This window comes from Thermobia domestica, chromosome 17 (genome assembly GCF_964235325.1).
Source record: "Thermobia domestica chromosome 17, izTheDome1.hap1.1, whole genome shotgun sequence".
NCBI lineage: Eukaryota > Metazoa > Arthropoda > Insecta > Zygentoma > Lepismatidae > Thermobia > Thermobia domestica.
Window position 1 is genome coordinate 25,979,363 of NC_137470.1, and position 25,088 is coordinate 26,004,450.

The following is a 25,088-nucleotide window of genomic DNA, read 5'->3' on the forward strand; positions in this document are numbered from 1 at the left end:
ACAAAGATGTTAGATGAAGTTCAAAAAACAATACACCCTCCGAAAGTGAAAATTTTCGTCAGACCCCTAAGTGTTCTAACTGTGCTATGCTCGCAAGTACGTATGCTATACTTGGTCCTCGCTGGCACAGTAACTGACACAAGAGATGTAAGGTTTCTTCGTAAGGTATGAGCACCATGCACATCGCCTTCAGGGCATATCCGAAATAACTCGTTACTACCTGAGAGAATTCGCATTGGTATTTATCGTTTAATATGAGCAAGGCTTTGCGAAATACTTACGCCAAGTAACGAATTATGTTCTATGTGTTCCGTAATCTGTTACAATAATATTATTGTAAACCTGTGAATCGCCTGGCAACAGTTATATAAGCAACAGTCCTCCCGATTTGGAAAAAGCTTTTGATAAGGTGTGACATCTTGGTCTTGTGTACAAACTCTTCTCTTACCGCCTTCCTCTGTTACATTCGTTTACTCTTCCACTTTCTTTCTTGCCGCCTTAGATATATATCAACAATCACCTCTCGCATCCTATATTTCTGCATTCTGGTGTCCCTCAAGGATCCTTACTATATCCCTTATTATATCTGTTATATGTGCCCGACTTTCCTCCTTTGCCTGGAAATATCAGTTTATATCAATTTGCAGATGGCACAGCCTTTTTCGCCATAGTCAACACTATCCAAGAGATAAATCGAACTCTGCAGATTTCTATTGACACATTTCTCTCCTAGTGCACATACTGGCGACTGACCGTAAATGCTGCTAAAACGCAAACCATCATCTTCCGTCCTCCCAACAAACGCTCTGGGTGTATCGCAACCCTGCTAACTTCCATGTTCATGTTGACAACGTTCCTCTTCAGCCTCAAAACACCGTCGCTTATTTAGGGATAGTTTTTGACAGACATCTTAAATGGACTGCCCATCTCAAGTACATCTACAGGTATAATCGCCTATAATCGCCTCAACTTTTATGCCGTATCACTGGTACTACCTAGGGATTGAACACCCATACCCTCTTAACCACCTACCACCTAACCGCCCAGTTCTCATTTTCGTGTTTATCGCCTGGATTGCCGCAGCTCCCTCATTTTATACCAGACTTCAAATTCTTGAACTGCACGCCCTCCGTTTAGCTTTCCGTATCCGCCTTCCCAGCCCAACGCATGAACTCTACGATGGTGCTCCATTTCCCCACATACTCTATCACCTTGAAACCTTACACCCCCACTACATTTCAACCCGCTTTCAAACTCATCATCCCCTACTTGTAGACACGATGCATCACTTTCCTTTACAGCCGAACGATGTCCTTCTCCGTCATACACCTCTTTTGCTCCTCTTAACCTTGTACCACTTCCCCTTATTACCTGACAGTTCTGACCATCTTTTCATCACAGATTACATCACTGACACGGCATCATATTGCGTTATTCCGTCTTATGCACAGTAGTCTTCTTGTCTAACTGGGCTTCCTCTGTCTCCGTCAGATCCGATTTTGCCCCCGGATCAGAAGATAACACACATCTGTCTTGCCAACAAAACCCGTTGTTGTGACGTCTTGCGCACCTCATTACCATTCATTCCCATCCACCTTCAAATATAATTATGGTTAACGGCCGTAATGTCCAACCCTTCTGATAATATATGATATACTACTCTGTTGATCAGTGAATGCATCAATATATTTCTGATGATGTAAAATAAAATGTTGAAATAAAGTTTAATAAATCTACTAGTACCCATCCACAATTTCCTACTCCCATCATTCCTTTACTCCGCTTCCCGATATAAAGGGTGGTACCCTTTGGGCAGGAGCTAGTCGTCCACGACTAGCCAAAAAAGAAAAAAAACCTTGGTGTTGAATTGACATACAATTAACCGCCAAAGTGGTAGTCGTTTTGTGTTGTTTCAACACCCAATTTTTTGCTGTGTATGCAGAATTGCAACGAAAGTTGGTGTATTGACAATTCGCAAAATAATAATAATAATAATAATAATAATAATAATAATAATAATAATAATAATAATAATAATAAACGAACACGTATTTTTAATTTCTGCAATAAGGTCTCCACATTGTTGAGGATAATGCATCTTTCGAAAAAAAATGTAAATGTTACCGTAGAAGCGCAGGAAGGAGTGCAGCGAATGAAATTGTGTGTGGGAAAAGCACTGCAGAGAAATATTGTAAGGGCAAAACGCGCCTGCCGAAATACCATAAAATACGCTATACTATTTGTGCTTCCTATTGATGTAGCAAATTGGATGGGGACACCTGTGAAACGCGTATTGCCTTATTTTACATGTACAATATCTATGCACAACTTCATTTGCTTCGGTTCACTATTTCCTCTGCTTCTACAGGAATATTTACTCTTCTCCGAGGGGGCAATTAGCCCCAACACAGTTTTCCAGTGCAAACAATACGTATGTGCTTATTTTTCCCCTTTGTTATTGTCTCTAAACACAGTTTCGTTGCAATTCCCCATGTCATTTAAGCACCTCTGACGTATGCTTATTAGCACTTATAATATTTCGTAATCAAAGATTTGGAAGGGTCTATGCCCTACTAAATTGTGTATTTTCCAGGAAAATACGAAACACTTCTTCCCTAATTTTAACTCTACAATATATGTGCACAATTTCATTCACTTCGGTTCATTTCATCTTCCCATTCGGCCATCAACTTTCACAATTTTTGGATGGGTGCTTTTGCCCCTTAAACCCGTTTCTTCGTATAAAATAAAAAATAAATATTGGTTTATTTGTTTTGCATATTCTCCCAACACAAAGTTTTGTTGCAGTTCTCTTTATCCTTTAGGAACTTCTGACTTATAATTATTTGCAATGTTGATATTTCGTAATCAAAGATTTAGAAGTGTCTGGGCCCCACCCAACCTTATATATATATATATTTATTTATTTATTTATTTACGAAAATGTGAAACATATATTCCTTTATTTTACTTCTACAACACCTGAGCATAATTTGGTCCATTTCTTCTTGCCTTTCGGGTGTCAACTTTCACAATTTTGTGTGGGGGCTTTTGCCCCCTAAAACCGTTTTTCTACAGCAAATAAAAAATCTTATTCCTTTTTTTCATGTGTTGTATCTACCTGCCAAATTTTATCAAAATCGGAGTGCGGGAAGTGTTACATGTTAGAAAATATGCACAGTGGTTCAAGTGTTTCAGATAAAAGGTTAATTTTTGATAAATCACAAACGATTCTAGTTTAAAAGGATGGAACAGAAAACAATCAGATAGGAAAATGTAAAAAAGCTTTTCGAATGTAGCCCTTTGTTTGCGAACAGCCCCCCCTCCCCATCGTGAAACTCCGGGATGTCTATCGAAAATTTTAAATTGCGAGGTACTCAATTTGATACACTATTGCCAAAATCATTTAGAAAGAAAGAAGTTTTGTCAGATAAAGTTTTGCGTGAAGCACCGCTTACGAAATGGCCAGTGTTTAACCGAACATTATATGTTTGTGGAAGACACGTACATAGTCACATCTGACCCTCCGCAATTCTTCCCATCTCACTGACAGGAAATAAACATAAAAGGAGACGCAAGTGCCATCTACTTCCCATCATTTTTATTTGTTCGAAAGATGAATTATTTTAATATGTTCCTTGTAAGGAGTGGTTTAGAAAATAACCATATATATATATATATATATATATATATATATATATATATATATATATATATATACATATATATATATATATATATATATATATATATATATATATTGTATATAACAGAAGTGGAACAAGTAACTTTGTAATTGTTGTTTATCGGAATACTTTAGAAAAGAAGATTTTATATGTTGGCTTGCACTTTAACGGTATATCTGAGTATTATAATATTTTTATTTGGCAAATTTATTTGATCTTGATATAAAGAATTATTTAGTGGGTAAGTATAATTGTTTTATGAATTAATTAATTCCAATACCGTTTGTGTTTATGAAATCGTTTTATCCTACACGTGCTACTGTTTTCTACTGACAAACTTTTTCGCATAACTCTGCTACATTAAAGTTATGGTATCCAAACCAGTGGCCCCCAGGTCACTTCATTGTCTTTCTGCGATTCTTTTTGAGGAATTCATTTTTAGCAAAATGTACCCATCTGCTATAGCTCTGATTATATTGTCCTCCAATCATTCATTATGCGCTCGTATAAATTAATTCAGACACTAACTTCACATATATGTGTATTACACCTTTCGTAGATATCTTGGTTATATTTACTATAGTTTGTTCCTGATTCCCTAACAGAACTCATGCATAGGGATGTTTGCGCTGGCTTTGATTCAACAACATAAGATATCTCTTTGTTGGTCCATTTTCCATAACAACCAAGGTACACTTGTCCTTATATGTGGGTAGTAGGCGATCCCATACATCACAAACTGCTGCGAGATAACTTTAAATAATGCAATTGAATGACCATAATTGAACTTAAAATATATTCGACATTCAATGTCACATTTATGTAACTGGAAGGCCGACACCGAATACCAAACAGTAATGATAGTGAGTAATAAATAAATAATACGTATAAAATATGTTATTCTTATAATCTGAAGTTGATTCTTACAGTGTATAATTAGTTTAAGAAATTTATTGTGTGTTATTAAAAAATATTTTATTTTATTTAAAAATAAAAATGAAATGTATAATGTGGTTCAAATGTGTTAAAACTGTAATTTGTTTCGGAACATTTTCTCCGCGAGAGTGAAATCTACCCTGATTATAAACTAGCTCAGTAATCTTGAAAAATTCCTTTTGTATGAGATAACTTACCAGAAAACTTCATAATCGTCGAGTTAAGAGAATTAATTTTAACCAAGTTTCGGCTCTCCCTCTCTCTCTCTCTCTCTCTCTCTCTCTCTCTTTATATATGTAATGTATGTATTCTCTTCCTACGTATTGCATGAAAAATGGAAATACAATGCGAATGCTTTTGTATTTAAAATATTTCTATTACGATCTTTAAACTTTCCTTCGGTACTAATTTCTTCTTTTATTTTTCTGAATAATTTTGGCTGAAGTGATTTACTTTTTATTTTGAAATTCCTTTAAATGAAATTCTCTTTTAGTAGGGAAAATGAATAATTTACCGAGAATACACCCACCAAGGATGAGTCATAACCGTCCACAAGTGGCAAACTATATCCTTTTCACGAATAAGACAGAAAGAACAGCGGAAATTATATACCTGAACAACGTGGGGAAACAGTTTATATTTTGCGTAAGTACATTTTCTTGCTATTTAATTTAGTATTTATATCTAGTTAGAACTTAACAAATACTGCTGGACATTATGAATTACTTTTAATTCTCTAGAACATTCCTTTCTACATACTTATTTTAATGCATTTGTTATATATATATATATATATATATATATATATATATATATATATATATTATAACAATGAACTACTATAATCAAAGGGGACACTTTGAATGAGACAGTTTCAATTTGATTTCTTTTGTCAACTTAACTCTATTCCGTTATTTACGGAAACATTGAAAGTATTGCCAACCAGAAGTAAAACTGAGGGGGAATGCGGGGGACGCCGTCATCCTGCCTACAAAAGATATATACGGAGTCCCCTCATTTCCTAAAAAAAATTAGAATGAGCAAAGATAGGCAGGAGGACGGTGTAGCGTCATGCCGTACCTTCCGTCCCCCTACCCTTTCATATCCACTTTTATCTCTATTGCGAGCCAGATATGAAGTTTTATGCAAGATGTTGGAAACAACTTCAAAACTTTTTCGGGTGATTCCTGACACCAAAATAAGGAAAAAAGTTTATAGCAAGCTAAGTACAGAAATACAACCTTTCTACTCTATGGTCAGTCGAAAGTTGATCGAAAGAAAAAAAAGAACCTTTGTATTTTTTTTTTTTTGATCGAAGTTCAATCAGAAAGTAGTTAAAACGTTACAATAGCAGTAAAAATGCCTCAGTTCGAACCTGTAACTTCTGATTTCTAACTATTGATTTACAATTATTTGTGATTTCACGTTTAACAAAGACAAATATTTTCAAGTATGTGTACATTTTTAAAAATATATATTTAAATAGATCTTTTTTCATAAAGTTTATTTCTTTATAAATTATTGTTCAAAGCCTTTGTATTTTAATAAATCTTCTCCAAAATCAATGCAAATGAATTGTGCTGCCATCTTTGGCGTTTTTTCAAAGCTATACAGTTGTGGTCATTTATATGTTTGTGGCCATTTCTTTCGACAGCGAGATCTCGGAAACTACAGGTTCTAGAAAAAAATATATTTTCACTGATCGATTGCAAATTTTGCGCAGATTGCCCAGTTCTAATTGATTTTTTTTAAATATGGCCATTATTTCTTTATTGCATTTTTACGGGTACACTGGAAGTGTTGAAATTAAAAACAAAAAATAAAGGATCATACTCTACGCATTATACATTCCAACACAACATAGTTGTATACATTGGTTGCATATCTCTCAGGCGTTTTTTTCATGGGCAAATAATAATGAAAAAGGAAGGATAACCATTTCTCCAGTCTAAGATGAATCTTTATTTTTGAAATGTTTTGCCCAATGAACACCATATATAACTGACATTATAATTAATTGTGTATATAATGTATTTGCTTATTACATATTGCATGCATGAAGAAAAGAAAAAAAAAACACTGATCGTACACGAGTTAGAAATTTCAACCGGAAGTAGGCTCAAATCCTGCAAACGGTGCGAGATATTGAAAAAAATAATCGAAAAATCTCTTTATAGTATGCTTTGCCGATTTTTATCATAACATCTTTCGCGTGTGTCTGTAAAGGGGCATGTAAAGATGTTGTGAGGAATGACAAGGAGATTCATGCTCATATGTGAATGATGTGCTGTGTAAAGAGCATATGATCAGCCAATATTCATTATTTTTAGTCGTGGATGTCATTAACGCATACTTGGATGTGGTGCAGTGGAGGTACAAGGGTAGCTCTCAAAGAAATTCTGTAATTATTTGTGTATTCTACTTTAAGCAGAGAAAGCAAGTATTTATTAAAGTCAGAAAGTGCACTGCAATGCGTTAGTCCATATGGAGCCAAAAATCCTGGTTGCAGATTAGTATCTAGAAATTCTGGATAATTCTCGACACTTATAATATGTCAGACGTACAGACGAGAGTATTTGGAGATAAAATTACACAACTTTAGGAATGGATATACAATCTACCATAGGTGCACAAATGCTTTCATTCGTAGCTGTAGCCCGTCAAAAATTTGACTGAGCGATGTTGAAAAGGACAACAGGTCAGGAACGAAGTGTAGGATCAAGGTCTAGTAGAAATCTTCGGAATTGTTTTCAATCCTAGTTTCGACTAATGTATAGGTGGAGGTAAAACAGGGGCGGCAGGGTAAGTGGATGTAAAACAGGTAAAAGGTTTAACCTGAAAGAGAAGAAACGAAATGTATTATGTATTCTACAAACAAGATTATAAATCCGAAACTGTTAACATGAAGCGTCTCAAAATATCTACTAATAATGTGAATTAGTAGGAGGATAACAGTTGGAGATAAACATTACTGATCAATCGACAAAATGTATCAACGTAACAAGTTATTATTGTAGGGGCAGGGATGGTTCAGGTGTAACCTCTGCTGCGTTAGTTTCCTGCTTTGGCCCCACCTCAGGGGAAGCTGTGTGAAAGAATGTCGTGTCTGTGAGTTTTCTCCGACTTCTTCTGTTTCCTCCCGTATTGTCATCCTATCATTTTCTTTCGTATTCAATCACTTTCATTAATTATGTACCTTAAGAGCAAGTACTCAAATTAAATATTTTGTTTCATTTTTAAAACTTATTGTGACGAAAGAGACTGACGGAAGAGACAACTGAGTATAAATGTAAGAAGTGTGTAATACTGAAATACACACCTAAAATTCCGTAGAATAATCTCCACCCGGACTAGATATTATTATACAGATGGTGATCAGAAAAATGAAAACACCTGAACGAAATTGCAACTTACCAGATTAATATGGTTTCGGGCCACCTTTCGCCTTCAGAACAGCCTTGATGGGACGTGAGATGGAGGCATAGATGTCGTGAATGTTAGCACGTGGAATTTTACACCATTCCTCGTGCAGGGCATCGGCCAGTTCTGTGAGAGAGGATGGAGGTGGAAATCGTCGCCGGTGTCGTGCCTCCAAGGCGGACCACAGATGTTCAATTATGTTGAGATCTGGGGATTGGGCGGGCCAGGGGAGGTGTTGAACTTCATCCCGATGTTCCTCAAACCACACTGCAACAACGCCAGCTGTGTGAATGGGTGCATTATCATCCTGGAAGATGGCGTCATTGTCCGGGAACAACATCCGAACCATAGGATGCAAGTGATCTCCTAAAATTGCGACATAATCGTTGGCAGTGATTCGTCCGCTAAGTGTGACCACAGGACCCAATGAAAACCATGATATGGCGGCGCAGAGCATCACCGAGCCGCCGCCATGTTTCACAGTTGGGCGGAGACACTGCAGATCATAAGCTTCTTTTGGCGTTCTCCACACATAAACACGGCCCGTGGTTGGGAATGGGGTGAAGGATGACTCATTCGACCATATCACACGTTTCCAGACCTCAACGGTCCAAGTTACATGGTCGCGGTACCATTTGCGGCGTGCGAAAGCGTTATGGTCCCTGATGAGCGGTTTGGCACCTGCAACACGACCCCGTAAGTTCATGTCATGTAATTCGCGGCGAACTGTGATTGTCGAAACAGGGTGGGGGAGGTGCTGATTGAGTTCCTCCGTCACTTTGTTCCGCAGTGGCACGACGGTTCTAAGTGACAATGCGCTTTAATACCCGGCGTGACCTGTCACTCATGATTTTCTTCCGCCCACTGTTCCGCTTCCCCGATGTGGTTTACCCGTGTGTTGTGTAGGTTGTCATCACCTACGACACTGTCCCACGCGATACACCTAACACAGTATTCGCAATCCCACGGTACAATTTGTACCATACGGGTGTTTCATTGTACATTGCGTTAGAACTCTCCTATTTGAGCTTTTTCGTTCGTTTTTTTTTGTTTGTTTTTCAAGTCCAGAGGCATTGTAGAAGACCTTACGTATGGTTTCACACCTTCCTGTGTCGAGACATAGCAGGTGATGACGTCATAATTCTAAAATATATATTTTCTTTTATTATTTTTTGGCGGGTCTTTGTTCATTATTTTTGGCGGGCTTATTTTTGCACGTAGAAGATTGCAATTTTCCACAAACATTCAGTCCGCCAAGTAGTATTTACCAGATTTTTTTCAGATTTCTGCGTTAAAACAGGGAAAATCCAGAGGGGTAAAAAGTTGAAAAAATGGATATTTTTACCCAAAAATCCCTTTCTTCAAGATTTTCCCGCCTAAAATACATGATGGTGACATGTGAATGGTACCGTTCTATTCTGAAGAGAATGATTGGCGACACGTGCCCCTAGGGTAATTAGGGAAGTGTCAGGGAATTTTTTATCAAAATATATTTCTGTATAGGGAATTTTGGACATGTTCGGTATTATTTTTGTGCGGGCTTTTTTTGCACCTAGAAGATTGAAATTGTGCACAAACATTCAGTCCACCAAGGAGTATTTAACAGATTTTTTTCGTATTTCTGTATTAAAACAGGGTTGTACAGAGGGGCCGCGATGGTTCAGTGGTAAGTTCGTGGCTGGTAGCCGAGTGAGCTGGTTCTCGGCGTGGTTCGCTCGAGGTCACGGTGTTTCTTTCGAGCAGCTACTACTGCTAGTGTATTGTGTCGATTCATCTTTCTTGTGTGTGTGCTATCTGACTGAATTTAATTGTACTTTTCACCTGTTCTTAATATTATCACATAACATTTTTTTTGTTTTATTCTTTTGGAATCCAGTTTTTTGACTTAAGTTCGATATGAACACGATTCGCCTCAATACACTTCGTATCAGTTTTCAAAGTGTGGTAAATGTGCCGACTTCTATTATTTTACATGAGTGGATTAGGGATACCTTTGGGTTACCGTTGGAAACTGTGCTCAGCATAGAAATGGATTTTCCACGTAAGCTATTATATATTAAATTAAAAACTCAGGAAGATTGTGAACGCATTTTAAATGAATTTACAGATACTGTTAAGTATTCTGATGCGGTAGGTTCGTATAACCTACCTATTGATTCGGCTTCATATCTGATTAAATTGGTCCGCATTCATGCGGTTCCAATGGAACTTTCCGATTTACACCTTAAACAAGTTTTTCTCTCCTATGGGGAAATTCTAGGTCTTACCGATGAACCCTACTCTACTGGACATTTTTACCCGGTGCGTACCGGGTGGAAATTACTTAAGATCGTCCTCAAAAAGAACATTCCGTCATATGTCACAGTCCATGGTCTTCGTTTATGGGTGACATATCCTGGACAAATTAAAACTTGTGCGCGATGTGATAGTGATCAGCATTTGATTTCGCAATGTGATAATCGACTGCCTAAACGTGCTCCTGTGATTGTTCCGGTTTCAGGAGATTCTCGACTACCTTCCGAGTCAAATTCACGCTTGGCTCCGCCTCCAGTGCAACTTAAAGCTGTTAAAGATGTTACTAACTTCAGTGTTTTTCCTATACTTTCTGCTTCTTCCCTTGTCAAGACTATTAGTGCTGATGGTGATGTGGAAAATACCCCTCCCTCACTTAGTACCCCTGGAGCTCCTTCTTTAGAAAAATCTTCTGTAACTATTTCTCCTGCTGATGTTTCCAGCAAAGGTGTGATACTACCTTCTATTACTTCTGGATTGAATCAGGTAAGTTCGGATAATACTTTAGAGGCTGCTGCTGCGATGTCGTTAGTAGTGGACTCGTCTCTTTCAACGCCCTCTGTGAACGTTTCAAGTGACCACTCAGTACATGAACAACACGCTGCAGTATCTAGTCCGGAACTTGTTACCTCTCCTAGTGTTTCTGTTATTCCCACCACAAATTTGCCTAGTGTGATGAATGTTGAGATGGTACCTTTGGATACGTCGAAGAAAAAGAAACGCCCTCTTCTTGACAGTAAAGCTCCTAAAGTTCAGAAAGTGCTTGACTCATCTCTGTCTGATGAACCTAGTATTGCTCTACGCACGCGATCTAAACAACTTTCGCAACCACAGGTGCCCCCTGCATCTAATGAACATTCCTTTTCGTCCAACCAAAATGCTGAAACGCCGTCTTAATTTTTGGTTAATTTTTTTGAAGTTTAAATTTTTGCGGTGTGGAAAAATTCGTGCATAGGCTTTGCATTTTGTATATTACTCCCGTATGTTTTACATTTTTACTTTTCTATTTTCCATATAGTGTATGGTGTTAGGATTGGTACTATAAACTTTAACGGACTTTCTTTCGCTACGAAACAGGATGCAGTTGCTGCCTTTATTAATACTAGAATGATTGATATTTTGTTTGCCCAAGAGGTTAAAATTACTGATTTACACGGTTTATATAATTATACTTTTATTAGTAATGAAACTGTAGCAGGCACAGGTACTGCACTTATTTATCGCAGTGATTTACACCTCGATCAGGTTTATAATTATTCTGATGGTCGCATTATTACTGGCAATTTGGAAACTATACACCTTTGTAATTCCTATAGTCCATCTGGCTCGCAAAACCGTATTCAACGTAATATTTTTTTTCAGCAATGACGTTGCTACTGCATTGCATGCTGGTACTCCATCTATTATTTGGGGAGGTGATCACAATGGGTGATATCAATAAAACGGAGAAGTTACTCATTACGCCCAATTTTGAAGTAGTTACTCGCGTTGGTATCAATAAAAAGAGAACTGAGCACTAGTCGTCTCGGCTGACCTCGAAGAAGCCCCACCGTTTTGAAGTAACCACACCTCTGTTCTCGAGCCGAGTAACTACTCCGCGTTTGATATCAATAAAAATCAAAGACTCTTCTGTGATGCTAGTAACTTCTCCAAATTTGTGGAGCAAGCTAAATAGGTGACTCCGTGCAAAATATGGCAGAATATATGATTGTTTTGCTATGTAGCAAAATTTATAAATTGCATAGAAATGTTGCAAATGCAGGTTACAAAAAACATAGGTTCATGAAATAAAATGTAGAGTAGTTAGCACAACATTTTTTAGGAGAATCAACGGAAATTTGCGGTGATGCACTACGTAATGATGAAAAGATGCGGGTTTTCTTGCTTTACGTGAGTGATCCGGGATTCCAGGTCTGAATGTCAGGGGATTCTGTTGTGGCTCAAAGTACTGTGTCTATGACTACTACAAGTGTAATGGATGCGATTATTGCGAAATCTGAAAATTGATTGTTTCCGGAGGTGTGTGTAATATTCAAACAGCAAAGGCAGAGTGGCAAGAACAATATACATTTCCGGGTGCTATCGGAGCACTTGACTATACACGTGGCAATAAAGAAACCTAGTATTTTGGAGACGAATACGCTAATAGGAAGAGCTCCTTCGTGGCTAAGCGGATAATGTACGTGCCTTTGGCATGAGAGACCCGCGTTCGATTCCCGGTGGGAGCTCATATGGTTCGGATTCCAAGTTAATCAGTGGGTCCCGTCTCATATAGCCTCGCTACTGAAAAGGACATTAAACTCAAAATCAACTAAACTCAACGCTGATAGGAAGGATGTATACATGAAAATGTATATTTTTTTATGCCAAGGTGAAAGGGGACACGTATGGTGTGGAAAACGCAATTAGATTGACGTGCTTTACGACGTGACTGGCTGGACTATTTAAAAAAGGAAACAAAGGGACCAAGTGTCTGATTTCATTCTTAAAGCCAAACAATCTTGGACAAGACCTTGGACAACACGTGATATGCACTTGTCGTGCTAATCTTGATATTGCTGGATTCCAATCAACATCCATCAGTTCCAGGAGGTTCGTTCCCGTGGTTTCAGTATTACTTTCTTGTCTCCCGTTTACTTTTTCAAATTATTAGTTTTTTTTTAATGCTCGCTCGGATATTAAATATTCTCTTTTGGATTTGTGTCTCATTTGTAGATGTATTTGATATTTCGTTGCATTTCACTGTAATTACCTTCAAAGTTTCGGCTTTCCTTCGTTTACTTTCTGGTAACTGTGACTTTGAAAGTACCACTGGAACTTTTATAATATCCACAAATTCACTTTAATTGAAACTGTCGTTGCTACTTGTCCCTTCCATGGCGTTTAGGATACTACGCCATAGATTAAAAACAACGAAATGACCGCGCGACGGGTGGGAGAAATGAGTAACTACTTCTTTTATTGATACGACTCAGTGCTACGACTGCAGAGGAAGCGCGAGTAAACGTTCATAAATCTGGAGAAGACTAGACCTGAGTAGTGGCTTGTTTTATTGATACGAAATTGAGGGAGGAGATTACTCCAGGTGTAGTTACTCCGATTCTCGAGCAGAACTTCTCAGGAGTAGTTACTTATTTTTATTGATATCACCCAATGAAGTTCCCGGTTCTCAAGATTCCTTACAGAACCGTACCCCTTCCACTAATTTGCTTCATGTTCTTACTCAATTTGGTCTCGTGGATGTTTGCCTTCATTTTCACCCTTACGACCCGGGTTATACGTATGTTCATTCTCAAGGAGCATCTCGCATCGATGCTTTTTTCATCTCTGCATCCTTGCTTCCTCATGTTCAAAGCATAGAACTGGTCCCAGTCTGTTTTTCTGATCATCATTCTGTTATTTTAACTGTTAATTTACCTGTAACACAATATCTACGAAAATCTTTTTTTTCCATCTTAATACTAGTATTTTGTCTGATCCATCCTTTCAAGCACTTCTTCGACAAAAATGGAATGAAATAATTAAGCAATCTTTACGTAAGCGTAACATTATGCAGTGGTGGGACTCTCGGGGTAAACCTACCCTTAGACGTCCCTGTCGAGACTCTTGTCGTGAGCGAAGTAAAAACTTTAAGGAGCAGTATAATTATTATTACCGACTTTACCATGAGTACCATCTTGCTTATCAACAAGGGGCTCCTGTTTTATCACAAATTAAACAGGTGAAAGCTATTCTGTTGTCATTACATCGCACCAAGTTATCCGGCATTAGTGTGAGGAGTAAACTTATTTCGAGTCAGCCCACTGAATCTCCCGGTCTGGTTTAAGTAACTGTTGAAAGACGTCGGGGCAAACAACGGCTAATCGGTAAGATTCGAGATGAGGAGGGTCGTTTATGGTTGGGAACCAATGTTGCTCCTTGTTTTACCCGTTATTATACCCGTCTTTATAGCCGACATCCTTCTTCTCCGTGCCATGATGATTTGTTTTCTGAGTTGACTCCCTTAGAACCTGCAGCTCAAGATGTTTTGAATGCCCCTTTTACTGAAAATGAAATCAAGCAAGTTATAATGACCACGCCCAAACATAAATCTAGTGGTGTGGATGGATTTCCTCATGAATTTTATCAAACTTTTGCTGATATTTTTATTCCTTTTTTTACCGAACTTTTTAATGATTTTCGTGTCAACTTACGTTTAGGGACCTCTCTTACGCATAGTATTATCGTTTTACTTCCGAAGCAGTCTCAGTCCCCTTGTGTCACTCAGTACCGGCCTATAAGTCTTACTTGCTGTCATTATAAACTTTTAACCAAGGTTCTTCCCTTTCGTTTACGTAATTTCCTCCCAAATATTTTACATTTTGCCCAATTTGGTCATGATGTCCAACATCCCCTATATTTGGCACTAGCAAATATTCGTGACACCATCGCTTTTTTTGAGCGTTATCCCACTCGCGCCACAGCAATATTAAGTACTGACTTTTCCCAGGCCTTTGATAAAATTGATCATGACTATCTTTTTCGTGTTTTGGAAGCATTACATTTGGGCACCAGTTATTTTAATGTGATCCGTGCTCTTTATCGAGATCGTACGGCACAATTGAAACTTAATGGAGGAAACTTACTTCTTCATTTCGGCTTGAATGTGGTCTAATCCAAGGGTGTCCTTTATCCACCCTTTTGTATAGCATTGCAGTTATGCCTTTTATTAGTAAAATTTATCGTGAAATTGATGGCATTTCTCTTAATAAGGCGGTTCTCAAACTACAAACGTACGTTGATGATTTTAGCTTCTTTTTTCATTCTCAAAGTGACCTTGATACGATTCAATATAATTTGCACTTATTTAGTCAAGCCTCAGGTGCGACCCTCAATGTTGAGAAAACCAAATTGTTATGCCTTTCCGACCAAGCACATACGTCTTTTGTTTCCCCCTTAACATCTGTTTCTTGTCATAAAATTCTTGGTATTACCTGGTATCCATCCGTTAAACATGCCATCTCGGTAAATTATAATCTTGTTGTTTCTAAGTTGGTTACTTTATTCTATCAACATAAAACAAGAAATCTTACCCTTTTTGAACGTGCCACTTTTATTCAGGTTTATGCTCTTAGTCTTTTATATTTTATTATGCAACTTTTCCTGCCCTCGGTTGCTATTCTTAACAAAGTAAACAAACATATGTTATATTTTCTTTGGTATCAATATACTCTTCGGGTAAATCGCCAGGTAGTTTGCAGTCGACCTTCTGTTGGAGGTCTTGGTATCAAGGACATTACTTTACAGGCCAGATGTCTTTTTCTTCATAGAACCTGTAAACTGCTTTGTGTTTTTAGCAATTCCTTTTCGTCCAAATACATCATGCGCTGCCTGAGTCATGTTACGCTTACTGCTCCTGTCTCCGTTCATGGATGGTCACAGACCTATCCTTATTTAAAAACGGTAGTTCTCGATATTGCATATGGCCTTATCGCACGGGCTCGGCTTGAAGATATGACCGTTTCACAATTATATCAATATTATGCTTCTCCCTCTTGCGTTCCGCGTATAGTACGTAAATTTCTTAATAATAACTGGCCTCAAGTTTGGCGTAACATTGGTTCCCCAGTTTTATCTTCCTCCTTACGTTCGCTTTGGTATTTATTGTTGCATAACTTATTTTAACAAATGCACGAGCTTATACCCTGGGCATCTCCCCTGCTTCCCTCTGTCATATTTGTGGACAAACTGATACCCTCTCACATCGTCTTCATACCTGTACTAAGATATACCCTCTTTGGCAAAAATATACTCAAATTCTTGCCAGAATCCTTCGCACTAGTACCGACTATTTAACTTGTGACAATATGATTTTGCGCCCCGATTTTGTTTTCTTCCCTCCAGTTAAACATAATTTTGTTGTGTGGTTGACAATTACAACGGCTGATCTCTTTCTTCATCTTTCTACGGATTTCTCCCCGGATTTATACATTTCTTGGTTATCTTATTCTCTTTTGCGTATACCTGTTCCCCAACGTCATCGCTGGTTTGCTCAGTATTATCAGGCGATCTATTATTATTATTTTTTTTTTGCTTTAACTACTGGTATGTTTATTTTTTGTATTTCTTGTTATTAGTTGCATTTTTCTAATTGTTATTACTGTAACTATTATGTAAGTGCTCAATATATAGGTCTAAAAAAGTGGTAGAGCGTTCACCTCTGGTGCTTGGGGTCTCGGGTTCGATCCCAGCCTCCGCCAAGTGAACTTTGTGGTGGACAAACACCGTATGCGTGGGTTTTCTCGGTGTTCTCAAGTTTCCTCCCACTTTCTTTATTCCACCATTTCATTCGTTTCTTATAATCACCGTCTCCTTTAGCCTAACCGGCATAACCGTGGGACGTAAAACTCAAAGATTTCATTTCATTTTCATTTTCGTTTCCTCCCACTTTCTTCATTCCAAAATTTTATTCCATCTCATCATCACCGTCTCTTTTAGCACAGCCGGCATAATCGTGTGTCGTAAAAGACAAAGATTTCATTTTTTTTATTACTTGGATAATGCCCCAATGACATTTAAACTACACTTATAATAATATTTAAACCATACTTATTATTGGAGTAAATTGTGTAATGTCTTGCATATTTTAAACGTAGATAAATGCTCTTCACTGCTTTTGTACCATCATTTTATCAATTTGTAGTTTTTAACATAACAATCATGTTACACTAAAACAGTGTTTGAGATCCAAGACTTGGGTGAATAAGTGTTGCCCACAGCACTCAAGAAAATTATCGTCTCGAAAACGAGACGATGGTCGTTGTTTCTTGCCTTGCATCGAATTTATAAAGGTACTTTTCGCGTGATTTCCGAGATTATAATCAAGACGGAAAGATAAATGTCTGGTCTCATGGAGAACATTACGTTCAGAATAGGGTGAACTAGTGAACTTGCGCAGGGATGCGTCTGTAGGTAGGAGGTACGTTAGTTACGGTGGGTATGCTCTTAAACTAGAAGTTTATCTAATCTTTATGTCAACTAGAAATAAATAAAATATTTTTCGAATTGCTAAAATTTAAATACATCACGGATATCGACAAATATCCAGCTTTTTTTTTTACTTACGCCACAGTGAAATATTTTCCAGAATAAACTGCCAAGGCGCTTGTAGAGATGTTAGTTCCAAATGCGAATTAACAAGTATCTCTGACACTTCATTCAAGAGGTCAACTCTTTGGGAGTTCGTTCGACAATACGACTACAGTTATTAACATTTTACGTGTTTTTATTTCTGTCATAATTCAGGTTTGAACTTCCATAAAGTATTTCTACTTATAATATAGATTCAAATGTTATCTAAACCAGTAGCGTATCTAGGATCTTCTTTCAGAGAGGGAGGCTTGAGAACCAGTAAGAAGCATTTGTGTTGTACGTATAATGCGAAAATAAATAATAACAAAATTATTTCGCGGGGGCTTGAGCCTGATTGCCTCATAAATGCGCCACTAATCAAAACATATGTACCCTTTATAATAATTCTAAACAATTATGTTCATTGCATTATTCACAAAGAACAATATCACGATGATGGAGCAAACTTTCCAGTACAATATCTCCGTTACATGAGTTACACGTTATCTGCCTACATACAAGAATAAATCAAAAAGTAAGGTGAAATTGCCTGTCAAACCCATAGTATTGTGTGTAGCTAATTAATTCTTTTCCATGTTACAGGTAATCTGGTAATAGAAGTGTGACGGCTTGTACAACATTCTATGTCCACCCGTCTGGTGCTGAGAGCAACTCACAGATGGCGCAACGACTGGAACATTACACCAAGGAGGAAGTGCGCGGTGTCATTCGTTTCTTTTCTGGGCCAAGGGAACAAAACCATGTGATATTCATCGAGAATTGGTGCAAGTTTACGTGTTATGTCGCTGAAACAAGTGTACGTGTGGTCTAACGCATTTGCAAGTGGTAGGAGTACTGTCACAGATGGTGGCAGAAGTGGCAGACCATCAACGTCCATTACCGACACGAATGTGGCTGTCGTCGATACCATAATTCGTGAAGACAGAAGAGTGCGGTTGCTGGAAATTGCCAATGAATTGAATATATCTTATGGTTCCGTAAGCGGTATCGTCCATGACCAACTGAGCTTCACAAAAGTGTGTGCGCACTGGGTACCCAAGTTTCTGAGTAACGAATACAAAAACCAGCGAATGGGCATTTCCCTGAGCCACCTCACACGTTATGCCGACGAAGGAAATTCATTCCTTCATCGCATCATACCGGGCGATGAAACTCCGATACGTCTATGGACACCTGAATCCAAACGTCAGAGCATGAAATGGAAACATCCATCGTCACCACAGGCCAAGAAATGCAAGACAATAGCATCTGCCAAGAAAACAATGGCTACTGTCTTTTGGGACCGTCTCGGGGTTATTCATGTTGAATTTCTGGAAAAGGGTACGACCATTAATGCAGACATCTACTGTCAAACCCTGGACAGGCTGAAAGCAGCCATACGGCAGAAACGGCGGGGGGCACTCCGAGAGGGCGTGTTGTTACTGCATGATAACGCAGTCCACATACAGCCGAATGGACCCGTACACACCTCCGCGGGTTCAAGTGGGAAATTCTTGATCACCCTCCGTATAGCCCTGATTTAGCCTCGTCGGATTACCATTTGTTCGGCCCCCTGAAGCAACATCTCCGTGGGCAGCGTTTCCAGACACTGACAGAGGCACAACAGGCTACACGTACCTGGTTAGGAAATCTGGAACCACATTTCTTTGAACAGGGCATGGATGATTTGGTGCCACTTTGGAATAAATGTTTAGACAACTACGGTTCCTTCTTCGAATAATAGTGTGATACCATACTTCAAACATAGTAAAGCTTCATCGACGTATCTCTGTACGCTTTTCTGTAAATCAACAATTCACCTTACTTTTTGATTCACCCTTGTAAATGAGTTCTTCGTTTCTGTGTTAACAGGATTTACCTGTAAATCCCCCCCCAAAAAGTGGCACCTCTATTTAATTAAATTATATATTGAGTGCTAACTGCGAAGATCTGTTTTCGAGGCAAGTGTTATAGTAATAAGCTGCGAATTAACTGCTTACCTATCTATCTCTTCCTCTTTTAAAAATATTAAAATCACTTATCATGTGTTCTGTCTTGTCATTTATTTAAAATAATTGTTATTATTTTCCAAGTCTACAGTGAATATTTTAAATATATATTTTAAACATTCTATACAGAAGAAATCGATAATGCAAGGTTGGGTACTGCGAGATTTTAAATGGCTAAGTTTTATTCCGCGAAGTTTTCGCCAGAATAGATTTCGTTCGGCAAGATTTTGGTTATTTTCACCCGCAAATCATCATCAGATTAAGTATTAACTCTTTTGTGATGGATGGTTAACTGCAAAAAAAATAGAAGTATGCACGAATGTGGACATATGGACTAATATAGCTTTCTGTAGATATATTTTTATTGATTGCGTGCGATTTTTGATCATTCCAATTTGCGAGAAGTTCATGTATCAGCCAAATTTCATTGAGAGTTTGATAAGATTCCTCAGCCGAAAATAATATTTCCTTTTTTTTTCACCCCACAAGAATCAAGATTTAGGATGAAAAATGGTTGAAATAGGAAAATAGGGAAAGTGCACCCTTTTTGACAAGGTTTGTTGTAAACTACAAGTAAAAAGATGAGTAGGTAGATAAGGTTGTGTCATTTCTGACAGCAGTCAGTGTTGCCTCCCGCAACCCCTTGTTCTTCCAACCATATGATCAGGTTATCAACTAACGTAACTTCGAAGATATGTATTCTCCGCATTTTTAGATGAATGATCTTTTCTCATTTCGTAACTTATTTCCCTCCCCTACGAACGTTTTGAAGATCAGTGAGGAAAAATGGTATTAATGGATCAGGAGAGATTGAATCTGCACCTCCACGAGCAGGAAAAGAAACCCTACTGATTCTCCAATACCTGAATTTGTGTATATATTTATGTTCTTTCCAGTGTTGTCATATTTCATTGTATAAAGTAATCTTAATGTATGTAAGATCTAGTTTAAAATAAAAGAGTTAGCGTGTGGTATTCGGGTAGGTTAACATCTGGACAAATTTTGAACTACATAAGACAAATAGTTTACATAATACTTTGGAAAGAAGTTTGCCATGTTATCATATAGGGATTAACGATCTCAACTGAAAACGTTAGACACAGCCCTAAGGTGACACAGTTTTACTCATACGCGGAACCTAATTTACACTGTCCAATAAAGATCACTGTTGGAGGTGCACAGTTTTCCGAATGTACGAAATAACCAGGAAATATTTCTTCACTGGATTATCACTTCTATTATACAACCGATCAGATAGGACGATCATAAGCTGTCAGTACAGTGACAGGCAGTAACTGGTCATGATGAGCAAATAGCATGTTTCCCAAAACCAATACTCCGTCCCCAAAAGTTATTGATGCTGGTTCAAAATGTTACAGTGTTGAACTGAACTAACACACCGGAAACTGTTCACAATTATTCAACAATGGTCTCCGATGGTGTTCCTTTTGAAGAACTGATAATTTCCTTCTTCTTCTCCTTCAGGATAAACCTTGCGATGCCCTGTTATACACACACTGGTACGCTATTACAATTTAAAAATGAAAATAATTCCTACACATTTTTACCTGACTTTTGTCCGATACGTTCTTCTTGAGCTCTGTTCATTTCCAGCATCGATCAGTCAAATTTTCGGTACGAAATGACATGTTGGTGCTACCATGATTGTCCATAATTTTCTCATGTCTTCATGTAAGGAATCATCTCCCGAAGCTTATTGGTATTACCTCCGAACATCCTTTCTTGTATGTGATAAAGTGCAATAAGCGCGGAGACCTGTTTGCATCCAGAATCCTTGCCCCATATGACCTCTCATAAATTCAGTCGCACTTTTTGCCTTTACTTTTCGTAGAATATCCAAGCAATTCCTTAAAACATTTGGGACTACCCTCGCGCGCCCGGGCACTATTCGTATTGTGCATTGGATACATCTATGGTTAAAAATTATTTATTTATTTATTTATTTAACAATCACCAGATACAGCTCCGAGGCCATTTTACACTGGATATCCAACAACAACAACAATGGAAAGGATTTGGGAAGGTATCGGCCAGGGCCTGTTTAGTAGGTACCATCCCGGCATTTGCCTGGTAGGACTGAGGGAAACCCTGGAAAACCTCAGTCAGGATGGTCGGCAGCGGGATTCGAACCCACGACCTCCCGAATACGAAGCCAATGCTCTACCACTTGAGCTACTTCGTATGAATATCCTTTTTGATCCAACTTTGAAATGCCATTCCGTCGACATATCGTTCTCGAGTTACGGCTAATTTGTATTTTTTCGATAACATTTCGATTGGTCACAGAGGCGAAGGGAAGTATTTCTAGATCCAGGTCGATCTATACTTTTCTTTCGTACTGTGGTGTCAGGTATCACCTCCCCAAAGTTGTTGAAGTCTTTTTCTGAACACACAGACATACACTGTTCCATGCAACGATTTTCCCCTTGCTAATAGTTTGAGTGGCAGCTGAAGTGACGCAGTAAGTAACTGGGTAGCGTATTGAACTTCTATTTGGCAGACCTGGGTTCAAATTCCGGCAATTGTTTTTCAAATGTTACAATTGCAATACATACTCAGTGTGACAAGCAAGATCTCCTCTCCAGAAAGAAAAAAAATGTTCGTTTGAGCAGAACTGGAGTTCTGTCAATTGAGGCAATAATTTACAAACTTATTTCCAATAGTTGTTATAGATTTCGTATATTTTCACCAACATTCAAGCATTTTCTGATTCGTGCGTGGTGAGTATTTTTATTTCTCTAAACACACAATGTATAAAAATGATATATTACATACACAGCGATATTGAGAATAACATATAGTGTTCATTGGACAAAAATATCCATACCATAGATATTCATTTTAGAATGGAAAACTGTTTCGCTACTCACCTACTTTACAATTTTACTTGCATAAACACCTAGATCAGGGCTACCAACTGCTGTCAGTTATGAGAAAATTTTCGTGTAAGTTGGGTTGCATCTGTCGAGGCGATCTCACAACTGCAAATTTCCTGGACCCCAAGTAATGGTATTAGAGCACTTATGGGGGAGATACTTTTGTTGGTGGCTGTACAACATACATTTCAAAGGCATTAACCGAAACTTGATACATGTTTTTAGAACAGTATAATAAATATAGATATAAATTTATTTTTGTAATAGGAGAACGTAATTCAGCTATTCAATTCATAAAATTAAAAATTATACATTAAAATTGCGGCTTTATGGCATTTGCTGTAGTATTACTAATACAAGAATTTTAAGAATGATCCAAAAATGGATCAAAAGATTGAGATCCTGCCCAATAATTCGATTTTGGGTCAGGGCCCACAATTTTTCAATTGCCCCTAAATCGAGTTTTCGTTTGTTTTTTCTTCCTTTTTTACGAAATAAGCACATTACACTAACTTAAGTGATGGTTTTGGATTGGCTATACTATATGTTGTTCTCGAGATATAAGGCGCACAAAATTTGTGGTCGAATGAAATATATTGGATTTTTTGGATCAGGGGCCACAAAATTTTGAACGGTTTCTAAATCGAGTTTTTTGCATTTTTACGCAATAAGCACATCATACTGAGTTAAGTGGTAGTTTGAGTTTGGCTACACTGTATGTAGTTTTCATGATATGAGTCGAACGAAAAAATGTTTGACTGAATTAAATATATTGGATTTTTCTCGATCAGAGCCCACAAAAATTTTGAATGGCCTCTAAATCAAGTTTTCTTATTTTTAAATAATATGTACATCATACTGAGTTAAGTGGTAGTTTGAGTTTGGCTACACTTTATGTAGGTTTCGAGATATAAGCCGTACAAGAAACTTTTTGCCTGAAATATAATGAATATTTTGATCCATCAACATTTTAACAAACACATATCAAAATTTAAGTAAGAAATTAACTATTTTTGTTACAACAATATAATAGTAGACGTGACTTAAGATGTTTTATGAATCTAATTATTATTCAAGGGAAATTTAAAATAAACACTAATTTGGAAGTTAGGTGTAATAACGCCTGCACTTAAAAGGGAACAATATAAATCAGCTTATGTACGTATATGGAATGTCTTAAATATAATGAACATTTCTGTGTTCATAAAGAATATGGAGGCATGTTATAAAATTCCCTCTCATTACGTTCTTGGTTTCAGTACATGCGTTAATAGTCTTTCTCTTCATGCATTCAAAAATAATTACTAAGAGATATGCCTAATATGTCTGAAAATTATTATGTCCCCGGATTTTAAATATTTTTTTTCAGTATTTTCTTAAATCGATTTTTAAAATTCTTCGATTAAAGTATATGCATTCCTTAAACTCCTTCGGGGCAATTTCCCTCTCCTGGTCCCCCTAAACGACGCTCCTGAGTTTGAGGTTAGTGGAAGGGAAAAGGAAGGGTCGCTTTCTTCAACAATGCGGAGTATCACTAGTATTCAATATAATTGAAAGGATTCATTTTATATATCAAATGTTGTTTATCATATATTACAAAAATATTTTTTCGTATGTTTACATATAATTAATTTCAGTTTCTCCAGCCGCACCAGAATGTTTACGCAGTCACCGGATGTACGTTACGATGGGCATTTCGGGATGCCAAAACGTGTAATGATCTAATTCCTAAAGCGGAAGAAGGGGTACTAGAGGAAAGGGAATTAACAGAGGTAAGCAGAGTGAAACAACTTTAGCAACAACAAATGAGTCATCCATTTCCAAACGGCATCTTGACTACCAAAGAAAATTTTCCAGAAATGTAAAAAACAAACAAAAAAAGTTCTGTATAGTCAAATTTTCATTAATATGTGCTTTATTTGCTGAATTATTGATCACGGAAAAATAAATGTTTCCTGAAATTTGAACAAACTCTATGCAATAGTTTGAAGGAAATATTAAAAGGGAATTGGGAAAACAGTCGTTTTGGAACTGTTTGAAGGACAAGATAACTTTTGGAGCTATATGAAGCCATTTTGTAATGGAGATAAGGCATTTCGGAGACAAAAGTGATATAATGATATAATGTAATTATTTGTTTATTATAACGGAAACATGATAAAAGTTATAGCTATAAAAGAAATTATTATTGTAATGTCTGAAGTAGAACGACTTGTGAATAAACAATGACTGGTTTGGAGTATTCTTATAGCAGGTAATAATATTATTAAAAGCAAATGACAACTCTTCTTAAAACTTCAAGAAATGAAACTTAAACATGAGTTTTAGTAATGATCCAAAAAGAGGATCAGAAGATTGCTGTCCTGGGTAATAATTCTTGTCAGGGCACACAAAATTTTTCAGCTGTCCCTATATCGAGTCTTCATTTTTTTTTAACGAAATAAACACATAATGCTTTGTTAAGTGATAGTTTGGGATTGGCTACACTATATGTAGTTCTCGAAATATACGGCAAGTGAACTTTTTAGATCATGGGCCACAAAATTCTTGAACGGTCCCTAAATCGAGTTTGGCAATTTTGCGGAATAAGCATATCATATTGAGTTAACTGATAGTTTGGGTTTAGCTACACTATATGTAGTTCTCGTGATATGAGTCATAATTTGCACCGCTCATCGGATTTTTTGGATCTATAAACCATATGTCATACGAAAGCTATCAATACCAGTGATACAATG

General features: G+C 37.4%; 1 protein-coding gene across 1 annotated transcript in view; it reads left to right on the top strand.

Annotated features, from left to right (window-relative positions):
- Positions 1-5,126: 5,126 nt before the first annotated feature.
- LOC145673798 (uncharacterized) overlaps positions 5,127-25,088 on the top strand; it is a 162,355-nt gene continuing 142,393 nt past the window's right edge. The window contains exons 1-2 of the mRNA XM_081743558.1: positions 5,127-5,267; positions 23,988-24,122. Coding sequence (XP_081599684.1) covers positions 5,157-5,267; positions 23,988-24,122 — 246 coding nt within the window. The 5' untranslated portion in view covers positions 5,127-5,156. The remainder of the gene's footprint in view (positions 5,268-23,987; positions 24,123-25,088) is intronic.